The sequence below is a fragment of the Danio rerio genome, chromosome 23 (genome assembly GCF_049306965.1).
Source record: "Danio rerio strain Tuebingen ecotype United States chromosome 23, GRCz12tu, whole genome shotgun sequence".
Taxonomy (NCBI): Eukaryota; Metazoa; Chordata; class Actinopteri; order Cypriniformes; family Danionidae; genus Danio; species Danio rerio.
This window is the reverse complement of record NC_133198.1, coordinates 47,372,567-47,397,500: the sequence shown is the minus strand read 5'-3', so window position 1 is coordinate 47,397,500 and position 24,934 is coordinate 47,372,567. Positions and strand designations below refer to the sequence as shown.

General features: G+C 39.3%; 2 protein-coding genes and 1 long non-coding RNA gene across 3 annotated transcripts in view; 2 read left to right on the top strand and 1 right to left on the bottom strand.

The window, feature by feature from the left end:
- Positions 1–1,880, top strand: part of reeld1 (reeler domain containing 1) — a 7,892-nt gene extending 6,012 nt beyond the window's left edge. Inside the window, exon 5 of the mRNA XM_073939434.1 lies at positions 1–1,880. This exon is cut by the window's left edge and continues 437 nt beyond it. Coding sequence (XP_073795535.1) covers positions 1–1,677 — 1,677 coding nt within the window. The 3' untranslated portion in view covers positions 1,678–1,880.
- A 2,208-nt stretch (positions 1,881–4,088) lies between these two features.
- On the top strand, positions 4,089–7,284 carry LOC141380573 (uncharacterized). The gene is made up of 3 exons (XR_012398817.1): positions 4,089–5,563; positions 5,646–6,609; positions 6,760–7,284. It is a non-coding gene; the product is annotated as an uncharacterized lncRNA (long non-coding RNA).
- On the bottom strand, positions 7,001–24,622 carry slc10a7 (solute carrier family 10 member 7). Its single transcript, NM_001003420.1, is given in 12 exon segments — positions 7,001–7,472; positions 7,679–7,824; positions 11,178–11,251; positions 11,458–11,509; positions 12,654–12,819; positions 15,180–15,263; positions 19,651–19,686; positions 19,786–19,824; positions 20,270–20,345; positions 21,092–21,228; positions 22,711–22,793; positions 24,511–24,622. Coding segments are annotated over 12 exon segments (1,011 nt in total). The 5' UTR covers positions 24,611–24,622; the 3' UTR covers positions 7,001–7,454.
- Positions 24,623–24,934: the final 312 nt, after the last annotated feature.

The following is a 24,934-nucleotide window of genomic DNA, read 5'->3' as shown; positions in this document are numbered from 1 at the left end:
ACTACACACTCCAAAACAGACGTAAACACACAAACCCCTGATAATAACACACACACCATCCCAAACCTGACTCACATTGTAGATGCACACATATTCACACACACTACACACACCAACACAGACACAAACACACAACCCCCTGATGATAACACACACACAATCGCTTATAACAGCACACACACCGTCCCAAACCTGACACACAGTGTAGATGCACACACATTTACACACACTATACACACCAAAACAGACACACAAACCCCTGATAACACTAATAACAGCACACACACCATCCCTATCCTGACTCACAGTGTAGATGCACACACATTTACACACACTACACACTTCAAAGCAGACATAAACACACAACCCCTTGATGATAACACAGACAAAACCCCTAATAACAGCACACACACCTTCCCGAACCTGACTCACAATGTAGATGCACACACCTTTACACACACTACACACACCAAAACAGACACACAACCCCCTAATAACGCTAATAACAGCACACACACCACCCCAAACCTGACTCACAGTGTTGATGTACACACTACACACACTACAAACACCAAAGCAGACATAAACACACAAACCCCTGATGATAACACAAACAAAACCACTAATAACAGCACACACACCACCCCAAACCCGACACACAGTGTAGAAGCACACACATTTACACACTCCAAAGTAGACGTAAACACACAACCTCTCAACAACACAGGGAAAACCACTAATAACAGCACACACACCATATCAAACCTGACTAGTGTAGATGCACACATATTTACACACCCTACACACACCAAAACAGACATAAACACACAACACCCTAATGATAACACACACAAAACCACTTATAACAGCACACACACCATCCCAACCTTGTTGTTACAGTCTCACAGTGTCAATGCACACACATTAACACACACTACCAACACCAAAACAGACACACAAACCCCTGATAACACTAATAACAGCACAAACACAATCCCAAACCAGACTCACAGTGTTGATGCAGACACATTTACACACATCAAAACAGACATAAACACACAACCCCCTGATGATAACACACACAAAACCACTATTAGCAGCACACACACCACCCCAAGCCTGCTGTCACAGTCTTACAGTGTTGATGCACACACATTTACACCCACTACAAAACAACGAGCACACATTCACACACAGTTCCTCACAGCATCCCTCCATCCTGAACCTTCTCCAGCTCTCCGACGCTCTTCATCTGAATTTTTTCCATCCTGGGAACCAACAGAGGGCGCTGTGTCTCTGACGCAGCGCAAAAAACACCCTTCTGATCAGTTTGGGGATGTTCTCAAACCTCCAAAACCACCCAAAACCCCATCTGGAGTTCCAGAGGGAGGAGGGAAGATGCCTGAGCGTGTGCCCAGCCACAGCGCATCTGAGCTGGGCTTACTCTTGGGTCTCTCTGCTGCTCTGGGAATGGCTGTAGCTGTGGGTCTCCGGTACCTGCAGAGGAAACACTGTCGAAAACGCACCGCCGTGTCACTGAACGACCGCCATCATGATGACAGAGGAATCATCCACGTCCAGGAGTGTGGAGACCTGGTGCAGGTGCGCAAAATACGGCAGAACAGTTTTCTGGTGCTGCAAGCCGAGTACAACCTCATAACACCACAAGGAAACTGAACGTCTGAACAGTGTCTGAAGTACAGAAGCATGCATTTGGGGCTCAGTAAGATTTCTTTATACTCCTTGTCACTTACATACAAATTATATATAATAATAATAATATAATAGAAACCCTAGCAACCATCCAGAACACCCTATCAGCTTGCTTTCTATGACATAACACCATAGCAAACATTAGGAACACCTTATCAACTTGCCTATATAATTAAACTTAACTGAATGATATTAAAGTGACGCTTACACCATTTCTGCGTTTTGAAACCGCGGCAACAGCTTGAGGTTTGTAGTCCACAGCATGTTGTTGCAATGTTTACAGTGCTGATCCTATACCTCTGCTTCCCACCGCAGCCTCGATTTCATTCTTTAAAACGCTGGTCGCATTAAATAAATATATATACATTTCTGGAGATCACGCATTATGTAGCCAGAGATACGTACGGCTGCAATTCTTTAAAATGAACACTACGGGGCGGTATGATGGCGTTCCTTTTCGAGCTACAAGCTGACCGCTAACCTCCATATGGACGGCTTTCCTAGGGAAGAGGGTGCACTCAAAAAAAAAAAATTGTTGAATGAACATGATTTAATCGTGGCACCCAGGCACGTGCACACATAGGGCTCAACCTGTGCAGTGCACATGCCCTTTTTAGTCTTGGATAGAAAGTGCCCTTCCAAAATGATCAAAAGTGCCCCCGCGACGCGCCACACCTTCGGTCCCGCCCTTCAGTAGGCGCGCGACAACACCGCTCTTGAGTACGCGCGCGACAACACAGCTGATCAGTACGCGCGCATCCACTCTGCAGATCTGCAGCACCCTGCCCCTCCCCCCATCCCACCCACCCCCATCCCCTGCCCCCCCCCGCTCTTCAAAAAATTATCCTGCACATGCCCTTTGGACGGTCTCTGCACGGGCCTGGTGGCACCCTTTATGAATCTAATCCAACCAAGTAAACCTGAACTGCTTTGAACATGTTGTATGAACACAAAGCACATTTGTAGATAAAACATGGTTTCAATATTTCAGTCCAACTTCTTTGCAACTAATTGACTCAAAATGTATTGTGTTATTCTAGTTAAAATGATTCTAATTTACTCAATGTAACACTAAAGCTTTACTTTAACAAAATTATGTCTTGTTAAATCAGCTAGTAAATTTCTTGTTCAATATTGTTGTTTAAATTCATTCATTCATTTTCTTGTCGGCTTAGTCCCTTTATTAATCCGGAGTCGCCACAGCAGAATGAACCGCCAATTTATCCAGCAAGTTTTTTACACAGCAGATGCCCTTCCAGCCGCAACCCATCTCTGGGAAACATTCATACACACACACTCACTTACTTACCCATTTCACCTGTACCGCATGTCTTTGGACTGTGGGGGAAACCAGAGCACCCAGAGGAAACCCACGCGAAGGCATGGAGAACATACAAACTCCACACAGAAACGCTACCTGAGCTGAGGTTCGAACCAGCGACCCAGCGACCCAGCGACCTTCTTGCTGTGAGGCGAACGTGCTACTCACTGCGCCACTGCCTCGCCTTGTGGTTTAAATTACATTTTTTAAATTACAATACTATGAAGCAAGATTTAAAATTAAGTAATTCAACACAAAAAGGACAGAAAACATATATATATATCTATATATATTTTTTTTCTTTTATTATAGCCTTTAGCAGGCACCAATCACATTTAAACAAATTTCTTCTTTAATATTCTGATACAAAATGTCATATAATATCCAAAATTGTAATATGTAATATAAAATGTATAAGAAACATTTAGCCAACAAAATAACCTTGGCTCTTAAGAAAACTGATCCCCAAGCAATACCTGTAGGTCGTTAACATCATTTTTTTACCAGTTGAGTTTAAACAGCTTTCTTCACTTTGGTACTCCTATTCAAAATGTAAAAGTATAAAATGTATAGGACACATATAGCCAACAACATAACATGCATAACATTCAAGCTCTTGGGAAAACCAATTCCCAAACTGTGCAGAAAACACACTTCTTCTTCTTGTTTCCGTATGCTGACATCCAAACGCACTACAGCCACCTACTGATATGCGCGAAGTGACTCTCCAGAGTGAGAGTTGTCGATTTGAAGCGTCTCAGTCTCATTGAATCAACATGTTCTGATTAAATTCATTTGATTATATCTTGATTCAGTTTCATATAACATGAGTTAATCATTTAACATACGTAAACTTGATTTAATCTTTTCAGTCTGACAAATTTTTATTTTGTAAATCCAATACATGCCTAGTTGATTTTTTTTGAGTGTGGGCGGATCAATTGGTGCTTTTGAAAACACTATTGATTGGGTTTAGGGAAGGAGGAGAGTGGGTCAGTCAGTCGACAGCAGCCTCTGGTAATTTACGCTAGAACAACTGGTGCAAATGGCACTCGCGAGAGAAAAACTGCAAAAAATAACGTAGCTCCTGGGATGTTTTTGGCGCTCTCCAGAAATGTATACAGGGGTACATAATCAGACTGAGCTGGGGTTGGATTTTTTAAATGAATTTGTAACATCCTTGCTGAATAAAAAAAGCTTTGATTTCTTGGAAAAACTAATTTTACCGACCCCAAAACATGCATACGCTAGTTTTTCTGTGTACAGTATACAGATATTCATTATATAAATACCACCAGTAGGTGGTGTGACTTTTCAAAATTCATTTCTATTCTGAATTTTAATGATGTGATCAGACCGGGTTGCTTGATTTTAACCCATTGTATACTACTATTTAATTTACTATATAGTATATTCTTTCAAACACTGATAAAAGTATGCAGAAAACGGCAATCTATTTTACACACTTACTGTATCAAACCCCCTCAAAGACAGAAAAGCAGGAAGAGCTTTTGCCTTTAGCGATATTTCAGTTGTATTTAATAACATGCATAAATGCTAATAAGATACATTTTAGTCTGAATACTAGTTTTAAAAATTAGTTTAAACTCTAAATAACATATAGAGAGAGTAGAAAAGTATTAAAAGTGCATGGTGTGTAAATCAGGGTATGCTAACATGAATATTTCAACTAAAAACAGTAACAATTCATCTTTTGGCTGTTTATTTGAATGACAACAGCATTTCAGAGGCTTGAAAACGCGAAAAAAATATTAATAAAAAAAAAAACAATGATTGAATTAAAAAAAAAAAATGGAATCTTTGATGTTGGCTTGAGAACACTTAGCTTGTAATTTCAAAAGCGTAGTTTGTCATGCTGTTGCGTTCTGAATGGTTACTAACATGTTACTTGCATAATTAGCATGTTACTAGCGCATTGCTAGTAGGATTAGCATGTTACTATCACACTTCTAACACAATTATCATGTTGTTAGCATGTTTTCAGAATACTAGCATCATGCTACTAGCATGATTGGCATTTCAGTAGCACATTGCTAGCATGGTTATGTCGTTTAAATTTTCTTGACTTGTCATTGACATGTTCCTAGCATAATTAGTAGTATATACTAGCATGTTGTAGGGATGATTCCAGCATGATTGACAATTTTTTAGCATCATTAGCATTTTGGTAGCATACTGTTACCAGCATTATTAGCATTGTGTTAGCATGATTAGCGTGTTACTATCATGTTATAAACACATTTCAATGTGTTGATGTCATTGGTCCCTGAGCATTTCCTGCTTGTTGTCAAACTTTTTCGTATCTGAAACAACAGACGATTCAATCATAACTTGATGTTATAACAGCTGTCGTAACATTATTTTTCAACATGTGACTCTTTTTAAACCTACAGAAGCTATGGAAATTTAAAATGTAATACAGGACATACGTCAGGACCATGGTTATTGTTTACATCCCTCAAAACGGTCTATTAACATGATTGGCATATTTTAACATGCTTCCTGCATGTTAAAATGTTGTTAAGATCTTTCCTGTGTTGTGTTTTATAGTATATTGCTAACATGATTATAATGTTGAGAATTTCTCCAGAATAATTAGCTTGACACTAGCATGTTACTTGCATGTTGCAAGGATAATTCTAGCATGATTAACATTACTAACATGTTGTTTGAATGATTAGCATTTTGGTAGAATAACGTTAACATTATTACTAGCATGGTGTTAACATGTTACTATCATGTTATTAACATGTTTTCAGCATGATTAACATGTCGAAATAGTTCCCAACTAGCATGATAAACATGTTACTAGCATGTTGCTAACGTGTTTTATAACATTACTAACATGTTTGAATAATTAACATTTTGGTAGCATAACGTTAACATACTAGCATGTCACTAGCATGGTGTTAACGTTACTATGTTATTAACATGATTAACATGCCTGTAAAGTTTCCAACATGTTTTTTTAGCATGATTAACATGTTACTAGCATGTTGCTAACATTTCTTACATGTTTATAACATTACTAACCTGTTGTTTGAATAATTAACATTTTGGTAGCATGGTGTTAACATGTTTCCAGCATGATTAGCATGTTGGGAATTTTCCAACATGTTTTAACATGATTAACATGTTACTAGCATGTTGCTAAAGTTATTAACATGTTTTATAACATTGCTAACATTTGTTTGACTGATTAGCAGTTTGGTAGCATGACGTTAACATACTAGAATGTCATTAGTATGGTGTTAATGTTAACTTCAAGTTATTAACATGTTTAGCGTGTTTTTATAACATTACTAACATGATGTTTAAATGATTAGCATTTTAGTAGCTTGACGTTAACATCATTACTAGCATGTTATTAGCATGGTGTTAACGTTACTATCATGCTATTAACATGTTTCCAGCATGATTAGCATGTTGGTAAAGTTTCCAACATGTTTTAACATGATTAACATGTTACTAGCATGTCACTGGCATGATGTTAACATGTTACTATCATGTTATTAACGATTAACATGTTTCTAGCATGATTAGCATGTTGGTAAGTTTCCAACAGGTTTTAGCATGATTTACATGTTATTAGCATGTTGCTAACGTCTCTAACACGTTTAATAGCATGATTAACATGTTACTAATGTTTCTAGCATCATTATTGTGTCACTAGCATGATTAGCATGTTGGTAAGTTTCCAACAGGTTTTAGCATGATTTACATGTTATTAGCATGTTGCTAACGTCTCTAACACGTTTAATAGCATGATTAACATGTTACTAATGTTTCTAGCATCATTATTGTGTCACTAGCATGATTAGCATGTTACTAGACTTATTTTAAAAAGTGCTCTGTGTGTTTGTACTCTGTTTAATCATCCTTTTATGATGTTAAAGCACCACAAAACACAATTAGAAAAGGTTGACAAAGAAAACCTCCTTCAGACAGGATTTAGGACAAGGTTTATTCCTTCAGTAACATCATATGGCACAGGACATGGCGACTGACCTCTGTGTGTGTGTTTACTGCAGCAGAATAAACAATACTCGGGTCGTCAGCTAAAGGAGGTTAGCAGTGCATTACACATTCACTTCAGTCTGTACTGCAGAAACACTGAACCACTTCCTGGAGTCTAAAAAACAAATATAAATCTCTTCTGATGAGTGTGAGCACTGCTGGAGTTAGAAAAGAGTCTGGAGTTCATATAAAAATAAAGCTCTACATTCAGGAATGGTGTGTGTGTGTGTGTGTTCCCTGCACTGTGGTCCAGCGGGTCACTGTAAGGCACTGATCTCCTGTTCGTCCACAGTTGTCGTCTCCTCTGGTTTGGTCTCGTTGGTTCTGGTTTGGTTTCTAACTCAGCCGAGTGTTTCACGGCTACTGATCAACAGTGTAGAGATCATATGGGTGTCAGAGTCTGTGGAGAAAGCAAACCAAGAGTCTCAGTGATGGCAACAATAACATAACCGGAGTTTTCTGGGAGAGGTAACAAAACGGGAGGGTAGCGGGAGATAGGTCTGAAATATGGGAGACTCCCGAGAAAAATGGGAGTGTTGGCGGATATGATGTGTGTGAAAGAGAGATGAGTGTGTATGTATGCATGCATGTGGGAGTGAGTGAGACCTTCTGTCTGCCGCTCATCCAGGTTTTGATGGAGGGGAGTAAGACGCTGCCCAGCAGGATCTGAGCGGGATGGTAGATCAGTAGAGGCACAGAGATCAGAGACAGATGCTCATAACCCTCAAACACGATCTTCAGCATGGGGATTCCTGCAGACACACACCAGAAAACACTGCCAAACCATCCACATCTGACACAGCCACACAGCACAGTGAGCAGCTGCGTCCCAAATCGCAATCTTATGCACTACTCTAGGCCTTTTTAGTAGTATAAATAGTGTAAGTTGTGCATTAACACTGAACATTTTAAAGAATAAGTGCACTTGAAATACTCGGATGATGCACTTATTCAATTGATAAACAGAAGTGTGTATTGGTGAATACTGCATGCACTTAATGCTTGCAGCTTTGCATATGTAGCAGAAGGGGAGGAGCTGTGGGTGAAGGGAAGGGGTTGCTGATCAATAAGAGGAGCTACTGATGAAGAGGAGGAGCTGCGGATGAAGGGGAGGAGTTACAGATGAAGGGGAGGTGCTGCTGAAGAGGACGGGCTATGGTGGAAGAGGAGAAGCTTTTAATGAAGAGGATGAGCTACTGGTGAAGGGGAGGGCCTGATGAAGAGGAGGAGTTACTGATGAAGGAGTAATTTCTGTTGAAGGGGCGGGCCTGCTGATGAAGGGGAGAAGTTACAGATGGGGGGGCTCCAAACGAAGGGGAGGAGTTACTGATGAAGAGACAAGTCTACTGACAAAGAGGAGGAGTTACTGATTAAGGGGAGGGGTTACTGATAAAGAGGAGAAGCCTGCTGATGAAGGGGGAGGAGTTATTGATGAACAGGATGAGTCTGCTGATGAAGTGGAGGAGGTGCTTCTAACAAAGGGGAAGGGTTGCTGATAAAGAGGAGGAGCTGACGCTGAAGGGGTGGGCCTGCTGATGAAGAGGAGAAGCTGCTGATGAAGGCAAGGAGTTACTTATTAAGGGGAGGGGCTGCTATTAAAGGAGAGGGGTTACTAATGAAGGGGAGGGCTTGCTGATTAAGGGGAGGAGTTACTGATGAAAAGGAGGTGTTACTGATGAAGGGACAAGGATGCTGATTAAGGGGAGGAGTTGATGATGAAAGAGAAGTTACTGATTAAGGGGAGGAGTTACTGATGAAAAGGAGGAGTTACTGATGAAGGGACAAGGATGCTGATTAAGGGGAGGAGTTGATGATGAAAGCGAGAAGTTACTGATTAAGGGGAGGAGTTACTGATGAAAAGGAGGAGTTACTGATGAAGGGACAAGGATGCTGATTAAGGGGAGGAGTTGATGATGAAAGAGAGAAGTTACTGATTAAGGGGAGGAGTTACTGATGAAAAGGAGGAGTTACTGATGAAGGGACAAGGATGCTGATTAAGGGGAGGAGTTGATGATGAAAGAGAGAAGTTACTGATTAAGGGGAGGAGTTACTGTTAATGAATTATTATTGAATTATTAATGAAATATTAGTTAATGAAGGGGAGGGGTTAATGATGAAGAGAAGTCTGCTGACGAAGGGGAGGAGGTGCTGCTAACTAGGGTTGTAACAATATACCGGTATGACGGTCTACCACGATTTGAACGTGCACGATTATCATACCATGAACAATTGCATATCAACGGTTTTAACCCTTAAAGACAGAGACAGCCGCCCGCGGCTAAAAATAAGTATTGCTCTTAAATGTTTAATAACTTTTGATCCGCTGATCCGATTCATACAATTCAAAGATTGGCATAAAGAAGAGAATCTCAGCTTTCCAGTGCCGGACTTTCAGAGGCTCCGGAATCAGTGCGGTTACGTCATCAAAATTTGACAACGCTGATTTGACAAAGAAACGCTCGTCACTGTGTCTCCGGACAAACCAGACATGATACATTGATGCATTGTCCCTCCTCCATGCCCAGATTGGTTCAAACTCGCTATATCACAACCAATAAGCATAGGTTTCACTTTTGTTTGTGGACCAACATGAGCTTTTTGAACAACACGGAGAGATAAAATAAATAAAACGCAAAAAAAAAAAAAAAAGTTTTGCATGAAATAATTCTCATACTAAGTACTTTTGCATGCACAGCAGCACAGAAACATGACAAAACAGTGACACAGCAAAGACGAACTGCTGCTCTTGCTGTTTTCAAAAGACACAAATGAAGGTGCAGCTAAAATCCATATCCACAGACAACCATATCCATGCTGGCACATAAAACCTAAGGATGTTCCATATTGAATCTAGTTTCGTTATGTAACTATTTATAGTATAGTAAATATTTATATCTATTTTTTACTGAGGATTTGCACCATGTTTATTTGGACTTTGACACATTATTTATTATTTTCTTATTTTTTTATTTGTTCATTGTACAAGTGGACACATTCTCTCACCTCAGCGGTCAAGATTAAGTCCTGAAAATCTCAACATGCTTACATTTCTTCATCACAACCTAGACTGAAAAAAACAACGCTTTAAATACATGTTTACAGCCATAAACTTGGTATTGCACTTTTGGTCTCCCATTTATCCTGCTTATAAGGAAGGACAGTTTAAGTTTACTTTTGTCTAATCTTAAAAGACCCTGCTTGTTTATTCCTTCTAATTTAATTTATTAAAATGGGAGATTTTTCAGTTTATTTTTATAAAAGACTTCTATAGTTCTATTAAAATGGTTCTCTCAAAGGTTTGTTGAAATAAAACCTTTGTTCAGTCAGAAAACGTGTTCTTATTCTTTTCAGGGTCTTTGCTATGAGAATTACTATTTAATACCGTATACCGCAAAACCGTCAAACCGTGGTATTGTTTTAGACGATTATCATACCGTAAAAAATTCATACCGTTACAACCCTACTGCTAACAGAGGGGAGGGGTTACTAATGAAGGGGAGGGCTGGCTAATTAAGGGGAGGAGTTACTGATGAAAAGGAGGAGTTACTGATGAAGGGACAGGGATGCTGATTAAGGGGAGGAGTTGATGATAAAAGGGAGAAGTTACTGATTAAGGAAAGGAGTTATTGATGAAGGGAAGGAGTTCCTGTTTAGGAGGAGGGCTTGCAGATGAAGGGGAGGAGTTACTGATGAAGAGAAGAAGTTACTTATTAAGATAAGAGGGGAGGAGTTACTGATGAAGGGCTTGCTGACTAAAGAAGGAGTTACTAATTAAGGGGAGGGGCTACTTAATAAAGGGAAGGGACGCTTACAAAGGGGCGGATTAACTGATGAAGAAGGGCTCACTTGTCGAAGGTGCAGGAGCTATCTTGCACTGAGGCTGGATTAATTATTTTGATGGTGAATGTGGTTGCTGGATTCCTGACAGCAATTTGATCATTTGATCTTTTATTTCACTAAAATAAATAGAATTTTGAATTTCCATTTAGCCAATAAACATTAGTGTTCAATTTGGGACCAGACTAAACTCATACACTACATGGCTGAGTGAGTGTATAAGTGCATAGTGTGCAGTGTGTAATTTGGGATGAAACCAGTGTTTTACCTAAAGTCAGGGATTTATGAGTGGCACAAAACATGATGGCCACTGAGTCAGCTGCACTGAAACCAGAGGATTTCCTGCAAAACATCACAAAATAGGATGCTGGCGATGTGGGTAACAGAGATAATATTCACAGATCATCCTCTTTAACTGAAAATTGTAAATGGTTTGTGAGGGGGGGGGATTTCTAGAGGATAACATTGTTGTTTCTTTAATGTTAAACCGGTAAATTTAATATTGAAAAATAAACGCAATATGTGAAAAAAGTGACTGTGTTTCTCACCTCGTGGATAAGAAAAATATCAGGGCCATGAAGCTCAGCTGGATGGAAAATACTAAAAGAGAGAGAGAGAGAGAGAGAGAGAGAAATAACTATATAGTGTCTTTAGTCTTTCATTCATTCATTTTCTTTTCGGCTTAGTCCCTTTATTAATCTGGGTTTGCCACAGCGGAATGAACCGCCAACTTATGCAGGACATGTTTTACACAGCGAATGCCCTTCCAACTGCAACCCATCACTGGGAGACATATTATTTCTTTAATAATTCATTAAAATTAGTTTACCATCACATTTCTGATTGGATTTTACAATTTAATAATAATAATAATAATTCCTTACATTTATATAGCGCTTTTCTGGACACTCAAAGCGCTTTACACACAATGGGGGCATCTCCTCATCCACCATCAGTGTGCAGCATCCACCTGGATGACGCGACGGCAGCCATTTTGCCCCTGGATGCCGGGGTGAAACCCCTACTCTTTTCGAAGGACATCCTGGGATTTTTAACAACCACAGAGAGTCGGGACCTCGGTTTAACGTCTCATTCGAAAGACGGCGCTCACTGAGCAGTATAGCGTCCCCGTCACTATACTGGGGCATTAGGACCCACACAGACCGCAGGATGGGCGCCCCCTGCTGGCCTCACTAACACCACTTCCGGCAGCAACCCAGCTTTCCCATGTGGTCTCCCATCCATGTACAGACCGGGCGCAGCCCTGCTTAGCTTCAGTGGGCGACCATGTGAGAGTTGCAGAGAGCTAGCTGCCGGCTAAAACTTAGACTAAACTTTAGACTAAAACTTGTATATTTTAACACTTTTTAACCCTCATAGTCCAATCCAAATTTATTTTATGAAACAGTTATAATTGAAAATTATAACATAAATACAACTAAAAACTCTAAGTTAGTGAATGTGAAAGTTACAGTGTTTTGAATGTTACCATGCTCTTTTACCGCCATTCTTCTCTGAAATTGTTTAAAATTGTTATTGGACATCAAAGAAAAATAAATAAAATAAAAATTTACATATGTACATGTACATGAAAAAGAAACTTGCATATACAGAAGGAACGTATCGCAGAAAATAGTGTTTTTAAAAGCATAACTTTTCCAAACCGCTGAAAACCTTGAAACCGGTTGTCGTCCCATGCCTATTTGCTTTGAGAGCTGAAATAACGATGATTTTTGAGACTCACTGATGAAGACGACGGTGAGCAGGCTCAGGTGATCCAGCTCGATGTTGGGGTTGTTGAAAGTGTCACAGAAAGTGGAGTAGATGATCATGAGCAGAACCACACTGCTCACCGCCCCGAACGGAGGCTTCCGGCGGTCCAGACACTCACGCAGAAACCTCCTGCACACCTAAACACACACTCAATATCACAGCGGTGCCACAAAACACACTCAACATCACACCAGAGATGAAAACAGTATTGAAAAATCATTATCAAGTAAAACTACCATTACTGACTCGTGTTTACATGGTCATAATACAGCAAATAATAATGTGAGCATTTAGCTTGGGCTAGCTTTTGCAGCTGGACACTGCTTTACACTGCCTTTGATGGGTGAACATTAGCCAGTGGGGGAGTGTCTTTTGTCTCTCCAGGCATGAATTATCCATGACCATTGTCACTCCCACGCCTGCAGTATTCTGACCCAGACACTTACAAAATGTAAATCATTGTAATGTTTTCTTTGAATGAGAGAACAGAATAATGAAGTAAATAATCTAGCCTACAGGACTGGTCACTTAAAGAGCCCATATTATGGGTTTTTGAAAATTCCCCTCCATGTAGTGTGTAACACAGCTCTAAGTGAAGTGAATTATCCAGCTAAGGCTTAAATCTGTAAGAGTACAGTGTTTAAAACTGTTGATTCATCTATAAAAGAGTCGACTCATAGTGCTTCAAACGAGTCGCCTTGATACCGAGTCATTAGGTGTTTCGCCATGACATACGAACGAAACCAAGTTATTCACGTGCACGCGCAAACCCGGGAGATTTCAAACCTGAGGCCCCGCCCTCTGACGCAGAAACCCAGACACACACACACACCCACACACACACACACACACACACACACACACACACACACAAACATGCCGGTCGATTGAAGTCACACTGCAGATGGATATATTGAGTCTCTACCCAAAGATGAAACCTCAGCATTATAGCCAAGCAGTTGGAAACTACTGGAAACTTCTGCAAACTACATGCTACAAAGAATACTTCATCTGCGTTTGTTAAAGGAAGGATCAGTAAAGAGTAACTTACTGATGGACGTCAGGATGGGTTTCTTCCTCCATTTCTCAAGTGTAAGTACGTGCGGTTAAAGTTGCCTCGTTGACTCCAGCTTGCAAATGTATTTAGTTGTGATTTGTTACTTGTAACCGCATGTACTGTATCAGGTTAACTGGCTATATTCTCTTATCGGGTGCAAAGCCACATTTAAAACGCGACGCGTGCTGCTTTGTTTACGGAGCTCCGTGGAGGAGGAGTAGTGTGTGTGTCTGTGTGTGCGTGTGCGCGCGCTGTCGTCCGGAGGTGTGTGTGTTTGTTTGTGTGTGTGTGTGTGTGCGCGCTGTCGTCCGGAGCAGGGTTAAGTGTGTGTGTGTGTGTGTGTGTGCAATATGTGTGTGTGTGTCTGTGAAAAGAGCAGAGTGAGAAGCTAGGAGATCTCCTCAACAGTTTTTGAAGTTTTTGCTCAATAAAATAGTCAGTCGTCTGAATTTTCAAGTCCATAGTCTGTATTTACATTGACCCACTGGCAGCTAAAATCCACGCCTACACTATCGAGCGTGTATGAACTGTGACTACTTTTATATTGCTGATTAGCTATTGGACATTTCACTCTCTCACTGAAGGCAGTCGACCAATCACAACAGACTGTCATCGGTCCAATTAGCGCAGATTAGCTTCGCGCTAAGGAGGGGTTTGGGAACAAATGAATCACTGGACGATTCATACAGGAGTCGCTGGAATAATTAGGTAAAAATAAATGCAGATTATAAGACCACGAAAGTGTTTTTTGACCTTGCATGCATATTAGACTGTTGTTGGAGACCCTTACAACCAAGATATGACCCTATTTCATGTATAATATGGGCTCTTTAAAAGTCTTGTTCAAGGACATTCTGTGTGTTTTTTGGGCCTTATTTCAGCTACATCTTTATTTCCAAAACCTACTAACCATGCATATTTATTTTCCAAAAACACGCATCAATATTTCTTACATATTTGGTATAGCACAGTCTGTGCTGAATACAAAATATACATGTGTATTAAGTAGCTGAAACAAGCACAAATGTCAGGGCATGTCAAAACATCTTAGCGGCCCTGCAAATCACCTCAGACCCCTAAGGGTTAAAAAAAAAAGTAAAAAAATTATGCAAATGGGGCCTGAGATTTGAAAACACACATCCAGTATAATTGACCAAAACAACAGACACACAAACACATCAGTATTGGTGGTTTACAAGGACTCTCCATAGGCGCAATGTACTTTATACATTTATAAAAATGCTAATTACATAGCCCTAACCCCTCAACCCAATCCTAAGAGGAAACCTGGAAAAAATATATAAAAAGACCCCATTAAGTTTGTTTTTTAAGTGTTTTGAATTACAAAGACATCAGGCATGTCCTTGTCCCTGTCATTATACAAAAATTGTACTTGTAAACCATCAATATCAGCACACACACACACACACACACACACACCTGTCCAACTATGAGAGGTACGACCACCGTCATGAAGAGCTGCGAGAAGATGGAGGTGAACGGCACTGAAGACGAGGAGCCCAGCTAAACACACACAATACAAAGGAAAACCATAGACATATTATATATATATTGTGTAGTAAAAACCACACTGTACAACTCCAACATAACCAGAAACAGAGCTGGAAAATTATGCATATCTAATTCAATTCTATTCAATTCAATTCAGCTTTATTTGTATAGCGCTTTTACAATGTAGATTGTGTCAAAGCAGCTTCACATAAATGGTCATAGTAACTGGATCAGGGTAGTTCAGTTTTTGGTGTTTAAGTTCAGTTCAGTTTAGCTCAGTTCAGTGTGGTTTGAAGTCATTACTGAGAGTCCAAACACTGAAGAGCAAATTCATCGATGAGTAGCTTTACAGATCCTGAACCATGCAAGCCAGTGGCGACAGCGGAGAGGGAAAAAAAACTTCACTAATAGGAGAGTGAAGAAAAAAAACCTTGAGAGAACCAGACTCAGTTCGGCACGACCATTTTAATTTCTCCGCTGGCCAAGAAATCTGGATTACGTAATCTGCAGGCCCGTGCATAGACCGTCCAAAGGGCATGTGCAGGATAAATTTTTTGAAGAGCGGGGGGTGGGGGGGGTGTTGTCGCGCACGTACTAAAGAGCGTTGTTGTCGCGCGCGTTCTGATCAGCTGTGTTGTCGCGCGCGTAACCAAGGGCGGGGTTGTCGCACGCCTACTGAAGGGCGGGACCGAAGGTGTGTTGCGTCGCGAGGGCACTTTTGATCATTTTGGAAGGGCACTTTCTATCCAAGACTAAAAAGGGCATGTGCACTGCACAGGTTGAGCCCTATGTGTGCACGTGCCTGGTAATCTGGATTACGTAATCAGATTCCTAAAATCAAATATTTATAACTGGAGTAAACTACTTTTTAAAGTACTTTGTAGAGCTGCACGATTCTGGCTAAAATGAGAATTGCGATATAAAGATCACGATTCTGTAGATGTAAAATAAAGGTATGGTAAAAACAAACATATGGCAAAACATCGATAATAATATTATGTGTATTATGTGAACTGGTTTCTATAAATAATTCTATTCTACTTCTGATAATTCTGATGTTGAATTATTATGTTTGAGATATATGCTTGCAATCTGTCATATTAGACAATTTTACTTGTCTAACTTATAAATTAGACAAGTACTTATAAATCAGACATTTGTCATTTTCAGATTATATTTAACAATATATAGGCTAGAGTAGTTATACTGACACTGCAAACATTTATTTTCATGCCCAACTCTGTTCGCTATGAAAGAAAAAACATATCAAAAGCTTGTCGTAATCATAACTCTAAAATACGATATGATCATTTAAATGAAGTGCACACTTTCGGTTTCATTCTGACTGCTAGTGCTTGTTCATACTTCGCGCGCGGCTCCCAAACGATCACTCAGTGCCACAAACTGAATATTATTTACAACTGTATAACCTGTTACTCGCAACATATGCAGGTTCCTGTTCACTAAAGTAGACGCGCGCGCGTCTATCATTAAGTAGAGCGCGCGTGCAGCCTCTCTGTGACAACAGCTCACGTCACGTGTGATTTCCCGGCCGCGAAAACATCATTATATGAAGACAACATGACATTTCTAGGTGAATTATACCTTATAAATACATTTTGTGACTCATTCAACATCATTTGGAGGTGTCAATGTCACTGAGCAACGTGTGTGAAACAATGAAAAGACTCGGGCAGCCGCCTTTTCTTCTCTCCTTAACTTGAAAATATGATTGGCAGAATCGTAGAAATGCTGGATTAAGATCATCTAGGGCACAGGTGTCAAACTCAGTTCCAAAAGGGCCGCAGCTCTGCACAGTTTAGTTCCAACCCTAATTAAACACACCTGATCAAACTAATTGAGTCCTTCAGTCTTGTTTGAAACCTACAGGTAAGTGTGTTGGAGCAGGGTTGGAACTAAACTGTGCAGGGCTTCGGCCCTTCAGGAATTGAGTTTGACACCCCTGGTCTAGGGGGTCGAATCGAGAGCGCGATCTTTTAACGATTAATTGTGCAGCTCTAGTACTTTGGATAAAAGCGTCTGCTAAATGACTAAATGTAATCAGATCACAGTTACTTTATTATGGATTACATGGTTATTTACTCAGTGGCAGTATGTTGTTCACAATTCATGGATTCTCCCAAATTCTCTCTGTTCTCATATTTTTTCCTAATAAACCTGACACTTATATACTTATACACTATCAGCAATCACTAACATTGAGGTATATTAGTGTGAGTATTATTAAGTATTAACTGAAGTATTGACATTGCACTTTGAAAAAGAAGCTGGCGAGTTTTATTATTAATATAATTTTATATAATATAATTATTATTTATAAATATATATTTATTTTCCTTCAGCTTAGTCCCATATATATCAGTGGTCGCCACAGCGTAATGAACCGCCAACTACTCCAGCATATGTTTTACACAGTGGATGCTGTTCCAGCTGCAACCCAGTACTGGGAAACACCCATAGACTCATTCACACACACACTCATACACTACGGCCAATTTAGTTCATCCAATTCCGCTATGGAGCATGTGTTTGGACTGTGGGTGAAAATAATAGAATTATTTCTGATGAAGAATGGACATATTTTTTCTTTATATCCATCCAAATAGTACAAGATTATCCTATTTCATTATATGTTATGTTGAATAAGGGTTAGTGTAACCCTGCTGGTTCTACACCACCCAACCCGCTCCAAACTGGGATCGAACCGACAACCTTCCGCATGGGAGGTGGCTGCTCTACCAAGGAGGCTAAAGACCATGGCTTCTTGCGCCTGTCGCTAGAGCACATTTACTGTACGCTCACACCGAAAGCGGCGAGAGCGTCAAAGTAGCCGGAAGTCATTCATTTTCAATGAGAGCCGGCGGCGATAGGCGGCGATAAGAGGCGTGTCTTCGCCGGCGTGAGCGTCGAGGAGAGTTGAAATTAAGTCAACTTTATGGTAATGAGCTATGACGCGGTTCGGCGGCAAGCAATCAGAATAAAGACGTCCATCGCTTGATAGCAGTTCAGAGAACACAGAGCTGTGAACTTTGGTTCCGACCACAGTTGTTCCCAAGGGTTTGATTATTGCGGTCGCCGGATTTCCAATTATTTAAAAAAATTTCCTACAGGAACATACATTTAATAAGTTACTGGCGAGTTACTGATGTTCATTAATGTTATATAAATTTATCTTAAAAAAGCGGGAATCTCACGTGATGTGACAGTACAAAACAGTACTGCTGCTTCAGGATATTTCAGACATATGGACACATATATTGGATAAATAGAGCAAAGTCACACCACACGCAACTTGATCTTCCATTGTTGTATGAATTTGATAAGAAGTGCGCAAAATTTTCACGCTAGAAACATGTTTTATGCAGGAATGTAACTGATATGCTGCAACGGCTCCTTTAAATACGAGATCAATGTAGCGAGTTTTGACGCTCTCGCCGCAGGAGCTGAAGGCAGACAGCGTTGTCGCCAGGGCGGCCAGAGCAACCTTGGACGCTCTCGCCGCTTTCGGTGTGAACGTACGGTTAGAGGTCAGAGGAGTGAGGTTTATCTGCAAAGCACTTACTAGCTGGCCTCCGTTACACTCACCCCCCAAAACCTCTTTCCCATCCGGGTCACGGCACCAATGTAACCCCGCCGGTCCTACACCACCCAACCTGCTCGGAGCTGGGATCGAATCAGCGACCTTCCGCATGGGTGTCGGGTGCTCTAAGAAGGAGGCTAAAGACCATGACCTCTATCGTCCGTCGCAAGAACAACTTTAAAGGTCAGAGGAGTGAGGTTTACCTGCACAGCACTTACTAGCTGGCCTCTGTTACATTAGCACACAAGTAATCTAAATGTAATCCAAAAAGTAATCCAACTGTGTAGCAATCCAAGAGATCATATTACAAACTACAAATTTTGTCATGCAATTTGTAATCAGTAACAATTCATTATGTGACTCAGTGTCGCCTCACAGCAAGAAGGTCGCTGGTTCGAGTCCCAGCAGGTTCAGTTGGCGTTTCTTTTCATGTTCTCCCCGTGTTGGCGTAGGTTTCCACCTGGTGCTCCGGTTTCACCCACAGTCCAAACACATGTGCTATAGGGGGAATCGATTAAATACATTGGCCGTAGTGTATGGGTGTGTGTGAAGGAGTGTGTATGGGTGTTTGCCATTACTAGGTTGCTGCTGGAAGGGCATCCGCTGTGTAAAACATATGCTGGAATAGTTGGTGGTTCGTTCCGCTGTGGCGACCCCAGATAAATAAGGGACTAAGCCGAATTAAAATTAACTATTATAATTCATATGTAATCCACCGAGCTCACACACACACTACATGCCTATTGTTCAGCACTTTCATAAGGAACAGAAAACAAATGAAAGAGCAGTTTTACTCACAAACACAAGCAGCAGCAGAGGAGTGACCACAATCCCCTGCAGACATCACAGAAAAAATGAAAAATAAAGCACACACATTTATTTTTCTGTTGTTTGTTTGTGTTGTCTTTTTTCTCTCTACATTATCAGACTTACCAGAAAACTCCCAAATGCTGAATTGAAAATGGCTGCAGCCTGTGAATAAAAAATATATAAATATAAATAAATATATTGATTTTATTTTTTATTTATTAATGTTTTAATGTCAAATAAGCACAGATGTATTGACTTATATTGAATATGTTGATTTTCTCCTCCACACTAGGAATATATCAACTTCATATACTCGACATCATCTTAAATATAATGTTGCTTATTTATTTATTTTTACGATGGTGATATTATTGGGTATATATTCGTTTGGAATATACCATTTCTTTTGTTAATTAATGCTGCTGTGTTTTGTTTAGAGTATTTGCATATACATATCATCCTTCAATTTATCTTCCTTCAGTTATTTTGCTATCTGTTATTGTGAATCGGGACAAAATACAAATATTGATGTTTCACATCAAAAGTTAGAAGGGAAAATTTTAAATGTAAAAACTCTTAAGTTTAATGAAGCTGTTGTTTAATTCACCTCATTTCCGCCGACAGCTTTTGTGAGAATGACAGCGGAGGACACTGGAGGAGGCATACAAGCGACCGTCTGCAACCTGACGGACAGAGAAGCTAATAAATAACACTAAACACTCATATACAACACTTTTACACAGGCCTGTCACAATAATCAATATGTCGCACAACACATGGACATGATCTTAATCATTTTTGGTGATGCAATATAGACCTTTTTCATGGCTGCTGCATGGAGGGCGCCATAGCGAAAATAGTGGAAAACAGATCAGATATCACAGCCTCTGTTACTCTTTACCTTGCACTTTACTGTTAACATTTATTATTCTTTATTTAGGATATGTGTTTCACACTCTGATTCCAATGCCTGATTATTAAACTGTTAAAAAGACTATAATTAATAGCAAGTTTTATGAAATTTTATACATTTTATGAACATGGCTGATCATTTAGAGCCTTTTAAACTGCATTTAAAAAGTTTAAACCTCTGAGCACCATAGAAACCCACTATATGGAGACAAAATACTCAAAAAGCTTAATTTCTTTTTAACAGAAGCCAGAAATAAATGAGCATATTGAATGACGGGGGAGTGAGTAAGTTATGATTTTCCCTCTGGAAGTGAACTAATCTTTGAAAGTGCCTCATAATGTCTTGTCTGTCTGTAAAGCTGCAGGTGAACATGTAGAACTCCCTTGCAGGAAAACAACCTAAACACTGAAGACCTCAGAGATCCAGTTACCCATGGTGCAACTCCTGCAACAGAGCCTCCATTCAGCTGGAGAGTGTGTGTACGAGCTGGAGAAATCTGGAAATAAACACACTCACCCTCTGAGAAGCCATTCGTTGATCGCCGTCAGCGCCAGCACTTTGAGAAGGAGCCAAATGGCGATGGGGAAAAATACTAGCGTGAATGTCTGGACGAAGAAATGCAACTTTACGTGCATCAACGCACTCGCCAACTCCTGAAACACAAGTCGAAATAGCCATTATAAAAATGTGTGCAGGGAAAAAATTGATTGCGATAAACCACATCCAAAATAAACGTTTTTATCATAATATATACTCACCGGCCACTTTATTAGGTACACCTGTCTAACTGACGTTAACGCAAATTTCTAATTAGCCAATCACATGGCAGCAGCTCAATGCATTTAGGCATGTAGACATGGTCAAGACGATCTGCTGCAGATCAAATAGAGCATCAGAATGGGGAAGAAAGGGGATTTAAGTGTCTTTGAACGTTGCATGGTTGTTGGTGCCAGACGAGCTGGTCTGAGTATTTCAGAAACTGCTGATCTACTGGGATTTTCATGCACAACCATCTCAAAAACGTTGCGTTGTTTGATGAGTCTCGATTTCTGCTGCCACATTCGGATGCTCGGCTCAGAATTTGGCCTCAACAGCATGAAAGCATGGATCCATCCTGCCTTGTATCAGCGGTTCAGGCTGGTGGTGGTGGTGTAATGGTGTGGGGGAGATTTTCTTGGCACACTTTGGGCTCATTAGTACCAATTGAGCATCAACGCCACAGCCTACCTGAGTATTGCTGCTGACCATGTCCGTCCCTTTATGACCACAGAGTCTCCATCTTCTGATGGCTACCTCCAGCAGGATAACGCACCATGTCATAAAGCGTGAATCATCTCAGACTGGTTTCTTTAACATGACAATGAGTTCACTGTACTTAAATGGCCGCCACAGTCACCAGATCTCAATCCAATAGAGCACTTTTGGAATGTGGTGTAACAAGAGATTTGCATCATGGATGTGCAGCCGACAAATCTGCAGCAACTGTGTGATGCTATCATGTAAATATGAAGCAAAATCTCTGAGGAATATTTCCAGAATCTTGTTGAATCTATGCCACGAAGGATTAAAGCAGTTATGAAGGCAAAAGGGGGTCCAACCCGATACTTGTAAGGTGTACCTAATAAAGTGGCCGGTAAGTGTATTTGTGTAAATATTTATTATTGTTATATAAATACACACATGCATGCATATATTAGATTTATATATATATATATATATATATATATATATGATACAAATTATATTTAAATAAAAAAAATATGTAAAGATTTTTTCTGTAAAAATGATTTTAGGTATGTGTTTGTATTACATATACCACATATACAAACACCCATATCTTATGTTAGATAATAAGTAAAATAATAATAATAATTTTAGATGTGATTAATTTTTTGCTCAGTATTATTAAAACTGTATAAAATCATAAATATAACCAAGTTTGCATAATAATAATAAAAATAAACTTTGTTTTTTACAGCACCATTAAAAGTACAGTATCAAAGCTCTTTACAAACATATAAAGAGTGGAAAAGCAAAACATACACAGAAACAAATGCAACTATAAATAAAGCAACTATAATTAAAAACAACTAAATAATTAAAATCACATTTAAAAAAATATTTAAAGATGATACCTCTGTTTTCAAAGACAAGCCGCTGTTGAAGAAAATGACAGATACTGCAACATAAGTGATGGTGATCTCTGGATGAAGAGGACCTGAAAGAAAGCACACTTATTATAATAGGGAAATAGATATGTGTAAAATAAAAATATTTACACTTATTATTACACCTACATCTACTTGGAAGATGCTTTCATTTTCCTATGTAGACTAAGAATTGCAAGATGCTGATTTCTCAAAGACACAGCATTACATGCTTTTATGATCTTTACATATTTATATGCATATTGAGCACTCCTCACATTAATAAATACTACAATAAATAAAGTTGAACCATACTATAGTAAAATGAATTATACTCTATACATAAGGCTGTAAAATATATCATTTCAGCAATGATATCGCAATGTGATCATTCACATCGCAGGATGTATGCAGTGCTGAGTTTGTATTGTAATTGATCATTTGCATGTGTTTTTAATGCCTGTGATTGAATAATGACTTTAAAAGCCTTTAGGCATAAAAAAATTGTACCATTTTTGACCTCAACTCCGATTAATTTTTATTAAATTAGTTTTATTTTTATCATTCAGTTACTGTACTTGAAACCTGTTAGACTCTGGAAACAATATAACACTTTATTTCAGTTGTATCTTTTTCTTGATTGTATTTATAGATTGTTATGCATGAAAATACAACACATGCTAATACAGAAATGCACTGCAAATAGCACAGACAACAACAAAAATGTGTCGAGGACCCCAAAAAGTTTAAATTGTTTATTAGAGTTTATGGAGATGCAAATAGTAAACATTAATTCATCAATCTCTGAATAAACAAGTGCAGGAAAATACCAAAAACATGCAAATACAGAAACACACTGCAAGAAGCACAGACAATGTGTTGGGGGACCCCAAAAACTTACTAAAGAATCATCCCAATTGATCTAACTTTATACATTTTCTAAGTAAAGAAATTAAGTCATCTTGTGAAATTGTATTCATATCGTAATTTATATCGCAAAATAAAAGAATATCACAATGTTACATTTTTCAATACTGTGCAGCCCTAATTATAACATTTACCACAGTTAATGAATGCAACAGCATTCTGTACTGATAAACTGTAATAAGTATAGTAGTATACTACAGTAAATTGTGGTGAATTGTAATATACACTAGCTGTAGAAAACTACAGTATTGGATCATATGTTTATATTACTGTAGATGCTGTGTTACCATAACAGCTATTGAATAAGTTTAACAGATTAATTTACTATAGTATGCGTCAAAAGCACTACAGTGTTTACTATTAATTACTATAGTATCCATCAAGACACTACGTGTCTTTTAAAACTTTAAGGCGTTTAAAGAACTTAAAAAGTTTCTGATTAGGCACATTCATACCTGTATAAACAAACAAAACACATTACACATCAATTTCCACCCGGACAGGATTATTCAGATCCGGGTGTGCAACGTGTCACAAGTACAGTAAAAACAACCATCAAACCTGTCTCCCACATCGATTATAACATGTTCAGATGATCTCTATCTACATTCAAACCACTTTACATGACATAAACATGAGCTTCGTATCATTTAATAAGTACTGACACTTTATGTCAACACATAAACAATCAGTCATTGTTTATAACCGCTTGACGTGTCATGTCCGTACATACGATTCACTCAAGGCGTTTTCTTTAAAGTGACCGCGACATTATTGATTTATTATTTCTAAATTAACTCTTTTTTTAAAGTTTTGTTATGGTCAGAAATGTGTCCACGAGGACAGTTTGGCATTTCTTACCTCCTTTCACTCCTACAGACGGCTGGAGCTTGGCGAATGTGATAACGAGCACAATACCGATAATGAACCATTCTTTCCGGACGCGAGCGATCAAACCCATCGCCCATCAAACCGACGCGCTTTCAAAACCGACGAGCGCTGAAATCCGTCCGGTTTTACTCTTCCGGATACATTTGTTGTACCGTAACGACTGGCGTCGGTGCGCAGCCACTTTCTGACCGTAAGTACCTCCCACTTCAGAGAGCTTGATGAATATTAATGAGCTTCAATGACGCTCGGTCACGCATGCTCCTATCAGCGATTACAGGTAATCATAACAATGGAATGCTCATGAATATTTAGCACTGTTGCATGCGTTTAATATTGATATATGTCTAGATACGCCTCTTTTATTTAATATTCATTAGCAACCGTAATAACTGAA